The sequence below is a fragment of the Xenopus laevis genome, chromosome 1L (genome assembly GCF_017654675.1).
Source record: "Xenopus laevis strain J_2021 chromosome 1L, Xenopus_laevis_v10.1, whole genome shotgun sequence".
NCBI lineage: Eukaryota > Metazoa > Chordata > Amphibia > Anura > Pipidae > Xenopus > Xenopus laevis.
This window is the reverse complement of record NC_054371.1, coordinates 173835654-173850534: the sequence shown is the minus strand read 5'-3', so window position 1 is coordinate 173850534 and position 14881 is coordinate 173835654. Positions and strand designations below refer to the sequence as shown.

General features: G+C 36.7%; 1 protein-coding gene across 2 annotated transcripts in view; it reads right to left on the bottom strand.

Moving 5' to 3' along the window:
* Window positions 1–14881, bottom strand: part of dhx37.L (DEAH-box helicase 37 L homeolog) — a 34869-nt gene that overhangs the window by 12285 nt on the left and 7703 nt on the right. For both annotated transcript variants that reach the window (XR_005962153.1, XM_041567280.1), the window contains exons 7-21: window positions 14678–14770; window positions 12177–12273; window positions 11689–11802; window positions 11206–11307; window positions 9622–9736; window positions 8905–9003; window positions 7814–7881; window positions 5876–6014; window positions 5669–5745; window positions 4907–5139; window positions 2748–2859; window positions 2478–2584; window positions 1017–1205; window positions 289–413; window positions 8–124 (exon numbers count right to left, since the gene is read on the bottom strand). Coding sequence is in view for 1 of the 2 variants with exons in the window: in XM_041567280.1 (XP_041423214.1) it covers window positions 8–124; window positions 289–413; window positions 1017–1205; window positions 2478–2584; window positions 2748–2859; window positions 4907–5139; window positions 5669–5745; window positions 5876–6014; window positions 7814–7881; window positions 8905–9003; window positions 9622–9736; window positions 11206–11307; window positions 11689–11802; window positions 12177–12273; window positions 14678–14770 (1787 nt within the window). In the remaining variant the exon portion in view is untranslated. The remainder of the gene's footprint in view (window positions 1–7; window positions 125–288; window positions 414–1016; window positions 1206–2477; window positions 2585–2747; window positions 2860–4906; window positions 5140–5668; window positions 5746–5875; window positions 6015–7813; window positions 7882–8904; window positions 9004–9621; window positions 9737–11205; window positions 11308–11688; window positions 11803–12176; window positions 12274–14677; window positions 14771–14881) is intronic.

Below are 14881 nucleotides of genomic sequence, written 5' to 3'. Positions count from 1 at the left end.
TCCTTACCTGTTGTAGTAAGTTGCCCTCTTAAGCGCCTAATTTCCAACATGGCTTTGAACCGAAGGCCATTGCGCTCACAGAATTTAGGTGCAAGTTCAGCATATTCACAAGCACCCACAGCACCTATGGGAAAGTCAATTAGCAAAGCAGAAAGCTTTTGCAGACATGTGCAATTTATACTGTCTGAAAATACATTTAACAGTAAAATAATTATTAAAAGCAACAATAAACTTGAAGCCTCAGTGTTTTGTAGATGAGGCCACACATAGCTAGCAAGGTGTACTCACCTAACATTACCATGAGGTCCCCCAGTTTCTGTGCAGAACCTTGTCCAGCCCAAATCCTCTGCATCTGCTGGACTCTAGCCTTCTTGCCTTTCAGCAATTCTTTTTCTTCTTCGCTAACAGCAGGCCTGCAAAAGGTTCATAATACTAATTACATTCTATCTTAGGCAAACAAATCCCAGAAGTCATACACCTTCTGTCACTTGCTGGCATCCATTTCTATTGCCCGTTATAAAAATAAGCAAAATAAAAAGCTGCTTTAAAGGCCTATGGCCTCGAATATGGGGCTCAATACAACATGTCGCAGACTCAGTAATCACTATGGTGTAAATTTGTTCCAAGGAGTTAAATCCAGCGCAGATTTGCCTCATCTATGTAACTATGGTAGGTTGTCAGTCATTCTAAGCAACAAATAAATATTTTTAAAATGTGTGGCATTTTAGTACAAGTGGATTTCCCTGCATTGCACAGTTAGACCTGGTTAGGTAATGTTAGGGGCATTTTAAAATAGCATAATTAGGACTGCAATGCTTTTGGTGCATACGTAAATGGGTTGGTTCAGTTTATTAGTTTCGATTTTTCTTACATTGAAAAAAATGCATTATACAGCTCTTCTAATGAAAATAATAAATGAACAGAGAAGCACATATGGCAACATTAACCTCCCTTCCTTTGTTAATTTTGCATTAAAAAGCTCACTCAGATGAAGGGTGGGTATATTAAACACATACCTGTCAACCTCTTCAAACAGCTCTCTCACTGTCATTGCTGCCACAATAGTAATAACATATGGCAGACACTCATGCTGTCTGCCCAGGGCAAGCATTTTTGCATATCGTGGTGCAACAGGAAAAGATGCCATTGTCTTTCCGAGGGCCGTGATGGGGCTGCTCAGTTTTGCTTTCTGGAGATCATTCAGTCTGAGGAAACAAAAATATCTTCAATAAACACAGGTGCCTTTTTTACTTATAAGGTGAACAAATTATTATACAATAATCAGTATTTGACTTGAGGGGGGGGGGCACATGGGTCATAACGGTTTGCTTTTGAATCTGAGCTGAATGCTAAAGATCAGTTGTGGCCCCCCTTAAAGTCACTGACTAACTCAGAGTTAGAGAGCTGAAAAGCGGGAAGTTGTGTTGTGTTCTGTTCTAGTAGACATTAGTGATGAGCGAAATACATCGCCTAGTTTCGCTGCAAAAATGACTTCCGTAGACTTCAATAGGTGGAAAAAAGTTGTCGCGTGTCAAAAAAAAAAAATAAATTGACGCCTGTAGACTTTACTGCATTTTTGCCATTCACTTATCTTTGGCGAAGCGAAATGGGTCTGATTCGGCCATCACTCCATCCTTTATATAAATGTTCTGAGCACCACAGTTCCATATTATTCCAGTGTCCCAGGAATCCCTGAAGCTCGCTGTATGCTCAGTACATAGGCTGGCGAAAAAATTCTGAAATGAACATTCAATGGCCCAAGGCGGAGCAGGGGATGCCTGGGACACTAGAACAATATGGCGGTGTGTGTTCTCCTTTAAGATACCACAGATTTATGGGAAGATTTATTCAAATGTCAACTGCTCAAATTGACTACAATTTTTTTCCAGTGTGTTAAATTTTCTTCACATTCATGGAAAAAAAAAAAAGTTGTTGTTTTGGCTATTCTTCACCAGCAGTGAAATTTCGGGACACATATACACTTAATTTTCTAAAGCATTTTTGTAATATTACATTGATTTTCTAATAAATAAACATTGATTTTCTAATAAAACGTTTTGTCTGGCCAAAACACAAAAAAGGCAAAAATCTATGGTATGGGATCAGTTATCCAGAAAGCTCTGAACTGCAGAAAGGCCATCTCCCACAGACTCCATTTTGTCCAAATAATCCAATTTTTTAAAAATGATTTCCTTTTTCTCTGCAGTAATAAAACAGTAACTTGTACTTGATCCAAACTAAGATATAATTAATCATTATTGTAAGCAAAACCAGCCTGTTGGGTTTATTTAATGTTTACATGGTTTTCTTAAGGTATGAAGATCCAAAATACAGAAAGTTACGTTATCCGGAAAACCCCAGGTCCAGAGCATTCTGGATAACAGGTCCATACCTGTATATGGGATAAATTGTGCAAATGGTAAAAATGAATTGTCCACTATATAGTAAATGTCTAAAAATGTGTGTGTTAAACCAACCTGCCAGTTTTTGGAGGTTCTTGCAAGGCTCCCAGAGATATCAGTAATTCCTCAGCAGCTATAAGGGCATCTGCAGGGGGTGGTGTAGGAAATGGAAAGTTCACAACCTGAAAGAATACAGTAGTAAACACATTTGGAATGATCACGCAACCTATAAGTAAATAAACTCCAATATGTGGGGAAAAAATTGCATTGGCATGAGGTTCTACCACTGATACCATGCCACCATCTTATTTCCCATCCAGCAAACTGGAGAAGTTTCAAGCCCACCTTTTCTATGTTCAGATCTTTCATCTGGAGGACTAGGTCTTCCACGGGACGTCGTGTTATTTCAGGAAGGGAGAACTGTTCAAAATCAGCAAATACTGCTGATGAGTAAAGTCTAAAGACAAATGAAAAGGAAATACCATACTCAATTTAAGGAAACCAAAAGGTCAAATCAGAAGTCCTGAGCGGCAAGGAGACATGCTATAAAACACAATTCTGACTGTTGGCAAGAAAGATACTTTTACATACTAAATATAATTTCTGTAAACTTAAGGGAGGGTACATAACCCCTTTGCTGACATGAACACAAATATATTTTTTTTTTTACACACATATATACCTGATTCAGCTGATCAGATTGAAAGGAAACCTTGCTATTTGTATGAACCATTTTGCAAGCCCTGTACTGCAATTCCCCCTTCGCCTTGTTTCACTGAAAACTGATGGGTTGTGGGAGTTAATAGTGGGTGGTGCACAGATTCTCTGAAAAGCAGAGGGACTTCAAGTCCCAGAATCCATTGCTTCAACATGGAACAAGGTATTGCACAAACATGTAAGCCTAAGGGGTCCCTTAGACAAGAGACATTCTATCATTATCTTCCTTCAGTCTGTGTAATCAGTTATGGTTGTGTGAAAAACAAAAATTATATTTGGAAGTTCAGATTGTGTTCATGCACATTGCTGGCCGTTCATGAGCTGATACAGGTTCTTGTGCCCTTTATTGGCTTGCATTGGTCCAAAATGAAGGCATGCCAAACTAATCTGTGTGGGGATATCTATAGGAAAGGGGAAAATCTCATCAGATAAGGCCTTTCTAAATACAAATATGGCTGACCGAATGAACTGCAAAGATATCACAGCTAGTTCAGGAAGTGCTCTAGTTATGGAAGCCAAAGTTCTATTTGCAGGAGCCATTACTAAAATCAGAAGTGTCTCAGACTGTTGTGCACTCAGAACCCCTTGCTGTGTTGGGCTGTAGGGGAACAGACCATCAACATAATTTTGCAAGCCCAATTCTTTTAGAACAACCAATTCTAAAACTTTTTAATTGATTCTCATTTATGTCTTTTATTTCTTCTAGTTTTGTCTTTATCTTCTGACTCTTTCCAGCTTTCAAACAGGGGTCACTGACCCATTTAAAAACAAAGGATCTGTAAGGCTACATATTTATTGTTATTGGTAAATTTTGTGTTTTCTTTAGAATGATTACTATAGTTTATATAAATAGGCTTCTGTTTAGCTATGGGGGTAGTCATTCAAGCTACAAGAGGAGGAAAGGCACATGCTACAAGCAGTAACAGATAATCTCTCTAATAGAATACAAAGGGATTCTACAGAGTGCATCGGTTATCTGCTATGTAACCTTTGCTTTTAATGGCTGCCCCCATGGCTACACAGCAGCTTGTATATATAAACTACAGCAGTGTTTCTAAAGCATACACAACAGGTGTACCCGTAGAAGGAAACAGTACATTATATTTTATTACTTTATAACAATTACATTTTTTAGTGTCACTGTTCTTTTAAGACAATACAAGCAAAGCTGCTCAAGTTCTGGGAAGGTGGGGGGGGCTCCCTCTTGCTGTTTGAAAGTATGATCGTTTCTCCCTGCAGAGCAGTTAGGGACCATCTGAAGTTTCCTATCCTCAGCAGTCAAAGCAAGTAAAACAAAGGAGGAATTTCACTGCATACAGTTAGGTTTCTTTTAAAAACGGCACACATTTTTTAATTAAAGTATATTGGAGATAAAGAAAGCAAAAATGGGATTTTATTTTTTTGCCTTACATCCGCTTTAATTAACATTTTTTCACACATAAGTGATGCGTGATATCCTTGCAGTGAACACCAACCATTTGTTTTTTATTTTGAAGCTGCCACCATTAATGTGGATATGGTCTCAAACTCTTGTGGTAACATGGTTTGGGAGCGGCCGACACTCATTTTCAATATTGTCCCTCCACCATATAGGTCAGAAAAATGACGGCCCTCTGTACTAAAGAAGTTGGTCTAGGATCCTGGAACAGAGGCAGAAACGCCCTCCCCCCCCCCCACATGCTGTAGAAAAAAAAATCCAATATGCAGTGAACCTAGAATCTGAAACTTGTCGGAAATTCATCATTATTTCCTGGGGTGTTCAGTTCAATTTTTTATTTTTTACTCACCTATAGCAGTGACCTGGTTCAGTACGTCCAGCTCTTCCTGCTCTCTGATTGGCTGAGGCTTGGGAAGTCCAGTCAACTCGGAATGACGACACACCAGTAACCTTATCATAATAACGCTTCTTTACTTTCCCACAGTCCATCACATACTTTATACCAGGGATGGTAAGGGAGGTTTCTGCCACATTGGTGGCTACAACACATAACCTTGTACCAGCAGGAGGGGGGCGGAAAACCTGCACAGAGATTTTCCCAGATTTTATTTTTTATATAAAACAGAAAAAAGATTAATTACAGTATGACACTGTTGGGGACCTTTTTGCACAGATTAAGAGCCACAGGAAATAAGGGACTGCATTTCCTCATATCCTTACAATTGATGGGTTGCAGATTGGATATGTAAGAAGTCTGAAATCAGCAAGACAACCAGATTTTTATTGAAGGGCAGTAGAAATGATAGCTAAACCATGACATACACTGATACCACAAACCAAACAGATAAAACAGCTATTTTTCTGCCAAAAAATAAAAAAAACTTGTGCAAAAATCCTGGAAACTTGTAACCCTCCAAAATCTTCTTACGCTGGAGGCTTAAATCATGAGAGAAAAAGATAATAAACATTTTTATGAACCACCTTTAGTGTTAGTGATAGTAGGATGATGACTGCCAATTAAACAGCCAGACTTCTGTATACATCCAGAAATAAAACTGATATGCATATGATGCATTTACATTTCAGTAAAACGATTGGCCGTTTACAATACCTTGGCCTGTTTCTCAGGAGCCAGTAAGGAGTAGAGAGGCAGCACGTAAAGTGGGAGAGATGAGTCTGTTTTCTCATCTGAAAAAAGGAAGTCGTTATTACTGAAGAATTGTTGTGAAAAATATGTGATCATTCATTACACCACAGAAAGCATAATGGTATTTTTATATTTCCTTTTTAGCCTGGACAGGAAACAACATTAACAAACCTTCCTCTGCTTCACCATCTCCTAAGTCAAGGTCAAGGTCAGATCCGCTGCCATCTTCATCATCAATAGCCTCCCTGTCTTCATCACCTTCATCCAGAGGCTGAGCTGAATAGCTAGCCAAATCAATTTTGGGCAAATTCTGCATGAATAAAGGTAATCATGTAAATAGACCCACACAGATAAAAAGCACATTTACATATACCTATACAAAGTAATTTAGGTTGAGCAAAGACACACGTCAATCAAGTACAAACTTTTATGTCTATATAAAACCTGCCTAACTGCTAGTTGATCCAGAGGAAGGCAAACAAACCCTTCTGAAGACTCTAATTTGCCTCAGATGGGAAAAGGTTCCTTCTTGATTTAAAGATGGCAATTTACCAGTCCCTGAATCAACTTGTATGAAGTGCTATTTTCAATAACCCTGTATCACCTCACTCGCTACCTTCCAACTGCTTCTAGAAGCTACCTTATGTATAAGACAGTTGGACGGATTCAGGGAGAGAATTCCACATCTTCACAGCTCTCACTGTAAAAAAAAAACCCTTTCTGAATTTTAACATGTTACCTCCTGGTGTACTACTGTGCTACAATGCATGCTTTAATCCATTAAAAAGATTGATAAAGTGAGTATTGGTTATTTCGTGGCGTAAAAGTTTTATCTTTAATTTTTAGAACTAAGAGTTTACTAAAGAAGTGATATTTTTACATTCATTTTATCTGAATTGCATGCGGTATTTTATAGCATGCGTTATTTTGTGCGTTTTTTAGGGCATTTGATATAGTCACACGTTATTAGTGCAATATATAGCACTGAAGACATTCGGGATACCACTGGCAGAGAAGAAGTCTCTTTTTACAGTATTCTAGTCATTCCTTTCCCTGGGAAACGTAATATAATTCCATGACAGAGAACGCAGTGCATTCTGGACCTGGCCACGGTATCATGAAAATGTGTTTGTGGGGGTAGGTAAGGCTCCAGGTAAGGTCTCTAATTGCTGCCCTACAGCTCCTCACTACATCTTCCTCTATTAAGACATCTATTTGTTTAGTAACGTCTACTCCTAGGAGGTGTTAAATTTCACAGTAATTATCGCACTATTTTATACTTTTATCGCTTAAAAGATGTTAGAGAATAATGCGTTAGGGTTAATTCTATAAGTATTGCAATGCGATTAGAATACCGCTGTGCAGAAATATAGAATTAACGTATGCGATGTCTATTACATGAACCGTTTCTTAAATAATGTGTCTTAAATAACACACAAAACAATGCTTTAAGTAATTACGACCTCTGTGAATCGGCCCCTAGGTCTAAATCACTTTTTTAATTCAGTGGTCTCTAACCATAGCTGGCATACAGCTTCTTTGGGGCAAGGTAAAGGAGTATAGATAATTTGCCCCATGGGCCACTCTAATCAGTTTCTAAAAAGACAACTGAAGCATAAGTGTGAAAGTGAAGTTACGAAACCTAAATGGATGCGAGTCTGTACTGCATATTGACTGTAATTAAAATTATATTTGTGGTTTCAAAATATCATGTAAATTGCTGGACTGGGTGAGTGCTACTGCTCTGTGGCAACTTTGCTCTCTTTTCCCCAGGTCCCAACTGTCAGCTCCTTGTCCTCACTAAAATATCTTTTCTTTAGTACAAAGACTAAACAAGAGGAGACATAGTTGCTATTATTTTTTGTGGGAAATGTGAATAGAAATAGAATACAAAAATGTGATAGGTCAATCCCCACCCATGTTTGAATAACATTCCACTTATTTTATGTATTAGTTCAAACAATGATTTATGCCAGTGTATGGAAAGGGGGTGGAACATAAAAGAGAAACACCTTAGCCTTGATCATGAGAACTTCAACAAAATACCAAAAGTCGGCCAACAGTTATCTGCTTGGAGTACAAATGTAAAAGCCAAAAAGCATTTTTTACCATAGTTTTCTTTTGCTTGGACTTTTTGAATCTTCTCACAACTTCCTGTGACTCATCATCCTCTGTTACTGAAAGAAAGTGTAGCAGGAGGTGACAATAAAACAGCATTTCATTAACATGTTTTCATATATATCTGTAACCTTATTAAAGGGAAAATATAACAACCCCCTCCATTTAATATTATAAGATGATACATTTTACAAAAGTAAAAGCAGAAATATGGCAACTACAACAATGGAATGAAAAACAAAAAAACAGAATGGTTATGAAAGTGCCAAGAAAGATCATGGCACATAAGGAGAGACTGTACACAAAAAGGGAATTCTGCTAGGTGGGAGGGGCAGGAAAGAAATGCATAAGGTACACAAAAAAGAAAGAATTAATAAATACAATGTGCACAATATCTCCCATTCAATAAGTATGTATTTATTTTTAGTTCTTTTAAGCAAGCACACTGCATTTTCAGTAACTATTCAGATAAGTCCCATCCTGAACAATGCTAGAAATATTAAGAAAAAAAAAAAAAAAAAAATTATATATATATATATATATATATATATATATATATATATATATATATATATATATATATATATATATATATATATATATATATATATATATATATATATATATATATATATATATATATATATATATATATATATATATATGGCTTACTAAAAATGTCCTTTGGTTAATAAATGAGCCCCATATGCCAGGACATCAGTTTCAGCTTTACTGATCTCACTTTCAAAACTGAATGCTGCACATCACTATATGTCAATAGTAGGAAAAATGACGGATATCATTTTGTTTTGTTGTTTTATCAATTTCCTGTGAAGGTAGTACAGGTGCTTAGTAAAGACAAAATAAAAGAGCCGGTCGGTGGCCAGTGGAGAGAATGGTTTCATTGGAATATATGGATGCAACTACCTTGTATTTCAGTAAAACATTTGGTAGGGCATATTCTAGTCATATTGGTAAAGCAAAAAACTTCTAGGCATTTCAATGAATCCCTTTTATTTTTACGCTGAAATAAATATTTCATGTGCAAAGTAAGATGATAGCAAGTTGTATAATTAACTCACCATTATGAACATTTCTGCCACAGAATGGAAAGGTTTTCCTTAACCTTCTGCACAGAGAATGCACCTCTGCTTGTCCTGTTAAGAAAATTAGAATTCCCCCTGGCAAAATAAGTAAAACATATTTTAGTGATGCAGCCTACAATGGCAATAGTGCTGTATACTTACAAGTATTTGTGTCAAGTGTTTGGGAGCCATAATACAGTCAATATTATAGCAATAAACAGAAAACAAACCCAAAAAAACACATCAAAAGAAATCAAACATAAAAGACAAATGATCACTATTAAAATGCAGTTAATGTTTGTTAGAAAGAAGCATGTCACTTCCCAATAAGTACATGAACACAGAAGTTCCTGAACCTAAAACAGTGTACTCTATGGCTGCATAACGATTGGGATTTGTATGAATGCAGAATAAACAGATTTTTTTTAAGTCTGTTTTCTGCATTTGTACTATCAACAATGAATCCATTTCAGTTTCAATTTATTAACATTAAGTGCTGAACTGAGGGCTTAGAATTAAAATAGTCCTATTCAGCTCACCTATTGGCTGAAATATGTGTGGAGTGTCAAATAAAGTAACCAATTTGAAGGATACTCTTCTGGGTATAGCCGGACTACACACAAAAAAAAAAAGAAAAAAGATAGATAGATAGATAGATAGATATATATATATATATATATATATATATATATATTTTTTTTTTTTTTTTTTTACCTGCAGGCAACATCCTGTGAATTTTGCAGACTTTTCTGTAACATTCCCCTGCATAGTCATCCAATGGAGTGCGTTTGTTAAAATGAACAGTAACTGGAAACTGCCTTGCATCCACCTGGAAGGAGTATCAATATATTCAGTTAGCCTTATAGGGGGAAATTACATGAACCATAAAGTGAGGACTGGAATGTATTTAAGGCCTTACGGTATTACTTATCTTTCTAAAAAGACCCTCTCCTATTCATCTGTCAGTAGCATGCTAGAGAGTCAGTATAACCCCTTTTCAACATCAGTTCAATTAACTATGGTTTTAAAGGGGTTCTTCACCTTTAAATTAATTCTTAGTATGATACGAGAGTGATATTCTAAGAAAATGTGCAATTGGTTTTAATTTTTTTTTATTATTTGTGTTTTTTTTATTTCGCTTTCAATTCAGCAGCTCTCCAGTTTGCAATTTTAGAAATCTGGTTGCTAGGGCCCAAATTACCCTAGCAACCATGCCTTGATTTAAATAAAGGACTGGAATATGAATAGGAGAAGGCCTGAAGAGAAGTGGAGTAAAAAAAAGTAGCAGTAGCAATACCTTTGTAGCCTTACAGAACATTTGGTTTTAGAAGGGGTCAGTGACTCCCATTTGAAAGCTGGAAAGTCAGAAGGAATAGTTAAAATTATAAAAAAAAGAAAAAAAAATGAAGGCCAATTGAAAAGTTTCTTATAATTAGTCATTCTATAACATACTAAACGTTAACTAAAAGGTGAACCGTCCCTTTAAAGTGGAAATATACATTTCTTGCACTAAACAGTGGAAATTCTGAATTGAAACTAAAGCCTCAAATTAGTTTCAAACTGCCAAGCAAGGTAAAAACAAATTTACTATATTCCACTGAGCCCTACCATCACCCATTTACAACCAATTATATTTTAGATAAAGAGTAGCTCACTATACAGAGGCTTTTCAGTGGACTGCTAATTTGTTTTGACCTTGCTTGGCAGGACAGGGAGTAGCGATATGCGGGTCGAGAAAAGCTTGACCGGCACCCAGATTACCTCCTCCATTTATAGACCCATGCCACCCCATCCATGATGTCACAAAAAGGGCAGGCCTATAAAACCAGAATCAAATGGCTCAGAGAAGTCATCACGAACCCGCCAGACACGCACATCACTAATAGGAAGCACAAAGTGCCTTTAGTTTCAGTGTCATGCACTTTTTAATTTTTTGCTGTAAACAGGGAAAAAATCTCCTAATTAAAACAATAGGCCAAAAAGTAAAAGCTATTAATTGAAAAGGTGGTATTCTGCGCCTTTAAGTGTTTTGGGAAGCACTGCAAGCTCTATCCAGAGGTTTTTGAGCCAGATAGCAACATGTTTTGTACTGCAAGATGTTAGACAATAACAGAACATTGCAGCTTACATTTATCTACATAGATCTAAAACATCCTCAATTATTGCCACTGCTTCAATATCTTAACATTTTCCCCATTTGTGTTGAACACAACATAGATATGATCAAGTCCTACATGTCCCTACACACATCCTAAGAGCAAGGTCGTTATCAGCCTTTACATACTGAAATTCACTTACCTTGATCACAGGAGGTGGAACAGGGAAAAGCCTTTTGTTATTGGTGAAGTCCTCAATACGTAATGTAGCAGACATAATGATTAACTTTAGAGGGCTCCCCTTCTGCAAAGAAATCCAAATATTATGAGGGGTTATTTAGCACCAGACTTTTTAGATTATCTGCCTACAGTAACCCACAGTTATAACCAGGAGATGTTTGTCTTTGTAAATTATCATAATCCTGCATGTTTGATTGTGCTCATACCATTTCTCTCTCCAACTTTCCTTGGATCCAAATTGGCTAATTGTTGAGCACAGCCCTGAGTTGCTGGGACAAAATGTAGGCAAATTTCTGTATGCAATATTAACTTCAGCAGTAGATGCCTTTGGAAATGTGTACAGTTTACAATGTGGGAATTAATTTGTCTTAGTGTTACTTCTAACACAATTAATATGTATTTTCTGAGGAATAACATTCTAAAAAGGCAAATGGAATTTTCTAACCTTTTCCCGTAGTGGTACAATACGAGATAACAGCCCAATCAGAATATCTGTGTAGACACTTCTCTCGTGAGCTTCATCAATTATTACTACTTTGTACCTTGTTAGTAAAAAATCCTATAAAATAAAAAATAAAATCAGTAACATTTTTGTAGTAATTCAGTAATTTGTTCGATAAGAACTTGAAAAGGTCCTTGAGAGGTAGAACTTAGGGTACATTACCCATTAAAGGATATAAGGTCACTGGCTAAATAAATATCTACAAATATACTTTTTACATATTATAATAAAGCATTTTACACAGTATTTAGGTATCTTAGCTGAAACCCACTGTTTATACCACCACATTGCTTGGCACCCTTAAAAATGGGATGATAATGTTAACAAAGCAACAGCTTAGTTAATGAACCATAGAGCAAACATTACAATTTTGCCTTGGGAAGCAAAGGTCATCATTAAAACATATACACTGCTCACACACATACACTTACCCTCTGAATTTCTTTTAGCAGGACACCATCTGTCATAAATTTTATTTTGGTTTCATTAGACACATTTCCTTCATATCGAATCTGATATGAGACTACACTGCAAAAGAAACAATGCAATGACATTTTTCAATGACAGTTTTAAGTTAATGTTATTCATTTCAATTGTCAAGATCCACCAGCAGCACTATCTGTATTAGAATGGCATGGCTTATAACTGACAAGCTGCATGCTTCCCATGTTAAGGTCACAAGGTTTTCCCTGAGAAGACTCAATATATCACACAAATTTTTGTAAGTAACAAAGCAAAACTAAACTGCTGGCCTGATGATGAGACTTAAAAGGGCTACGGCGTGCTCAGAAAAAATCAATATTCAGTATGTACATCTACAGGAGTTATAATTTTTGCTTTGTAATACAGGAGGAGTGAAGTGAGCCAAGCTTACAGGGCTAATAACACCATAAACAGAATATAGGTTTATACATTTAAAGTGTGATGATAAGGAGAAAGAATGACCCACACGGACTGCATCGCCCACCAAAATTGTCTGTGTTCATCTAAAGATCTATTAAAATGTAGCTTTTATTATAACTTTTAAATCAGTGTGTCCAGAGCATTTAAAACTAGCAGAAGCAGTGACGTTAAAGGACAAGGAAAGTTAAACTAAAGAAGTAGGCTAGAAATGTTGTACATTATGTTTTGGGCTTCTGTACAAGCCCAAGGCAACCACAGCCCTTTAGCAGTAAAGATCTGTGTCTCCAAAGATTCCCCAGTAGCTCCCAATCTTCTTTTCTACTAACTGCAAATTCTCTGTGCTGCTGTCACTTACTGAGATTAGGGACCCACTCACAATATACAGTACACAGAATATACATGTCACAATATACAGTACACATAGAATAGAAATGTCACAATATAAGGCTGATTAGTAATTAAGAGATAATTACTACATGGCAGCACAGAAATCAGTGCAATTAGCATCAGAGTTTAATAATCAGCCCTGTAGCATCAGCTTATATTACAGACCAACCTAATTTTCTGCTGGATGATTTGTGACAACCCCTAAGCTTAGCTTCTCAACAGCTGCTCAGAGCCCACTGAGCATGTCAGTGTCTCAGACACTTTCGAAGATGGTGACCCCCTGTGACAAGTTTGAATTCCTGGATCATTGCTGCTTTTAGGGTTTAGTTCTCCTTTAAGGGAACCAGCTTCAGTGTATATTATTGGCAGCTTGCCAGTCGGTTGCTACGGTGCTATACAGTATATGCGAGATCGCTCGTTGCACTGTTACTTCAAGTTAATAGCTAGTAGTGGTACCTTAAAGCGTACGGCTGTCAAGCCCGCTCAGTTCGGATCCCGACACCATCCTTCCACTACCAGCACAGTAACCTTCCAACAGTTGATTCCCCTATAATTGCATAAATCCAACGCCCTGCCTATCAATTTCTAAAAACGAAGAGATTGCTGCTAACGCGAGTTTCATTAGGTGAGCCTGCGCTTTATCAAAGGCAGCAATCGTCTGGATTAGGTGCCTCTATTTATAATAGCGTATGATGCCGTAATTCAAATCCACCTCTTGTGGATCGAGACATGTAAGTAGGAGGGGTTGCAACTGCTATCTGTATTCTCCCTAATACCGTTACATGCAGTGAATAGTAGTCATATCTTACCAATCAGACTGTGATTACAGGAAGTTAGTTGGATACTAAATTGAAACCAACATCGAGTTTGTATAGTCTGGACCAAGGGACTGAGAAAGTTACATGATTTGGAGACAAAGTGTCATAGTACATACTACTAAATTATCACTTTTTATTCGGTGGAGTTACTGATATATTTTGACTGTATTATTATAATATATAGTTACTGTCAGAGTTGACATCATGGGTTATCTGATACGGTAGAATACACAGATTTGTGTTTCTACACAGCTTTCCATGGAAGACCTATTAATCCGTAACCATAAAGACCATATGATAAAATAGATAAAATTGAAATAATAATAAATAAATAATGCTTTAAGGTGCCAATAATATACCCAGAAGCTGGTCCCTCAACACCACTGCTGGTGCTAGTTTTAAATGCTCTGGACACACTGATTTTTTATAAATTATAAAAGCTGTGTTCATTTATTATATAAGCTACATTTTAATAGCTCTATAGAGGAACACGGGCAATTTTGGTGGGTGGTGCAGACAATTATGGGTCATTCTTTTCTTTCTCCTTATCATTGATTACTCTATTGACCCTGCACACCACCTTTTTTCTCAATTAGGGGGTAGGTGCTTCCGTTATTATTGTTACTTCTACATTTAAAGTTTATATGTGCTCATGTAGCACCTACAAATTGCTGCTGCAAGAACAATAATATTATTTTATGTTTATTGCTTTTAATTCCCAATCTTTTCTTACTTATTCATGCTTATCTATGCTTCACCTATAGGAAGAACCTCAATTTTACAATATGTCTTATGTTCTTCCCAACTTCAACATATTTTCTTACCTCTGAGGCAGATTCATTTCCATGGCTACTCTCTGTGACATGGTAATTGCTGCTACACGCCGGGGTTCGGTAATACCAATAATGTCATTTTCACTGTAGAAAGAAAGAAGGACATTTGTTAAAATAAACACAGGATGCTAAATATAATGAAAGAAGCACATTTTTATGAATATATGATACCCAGATTCTAGTAATAGCCAAAAT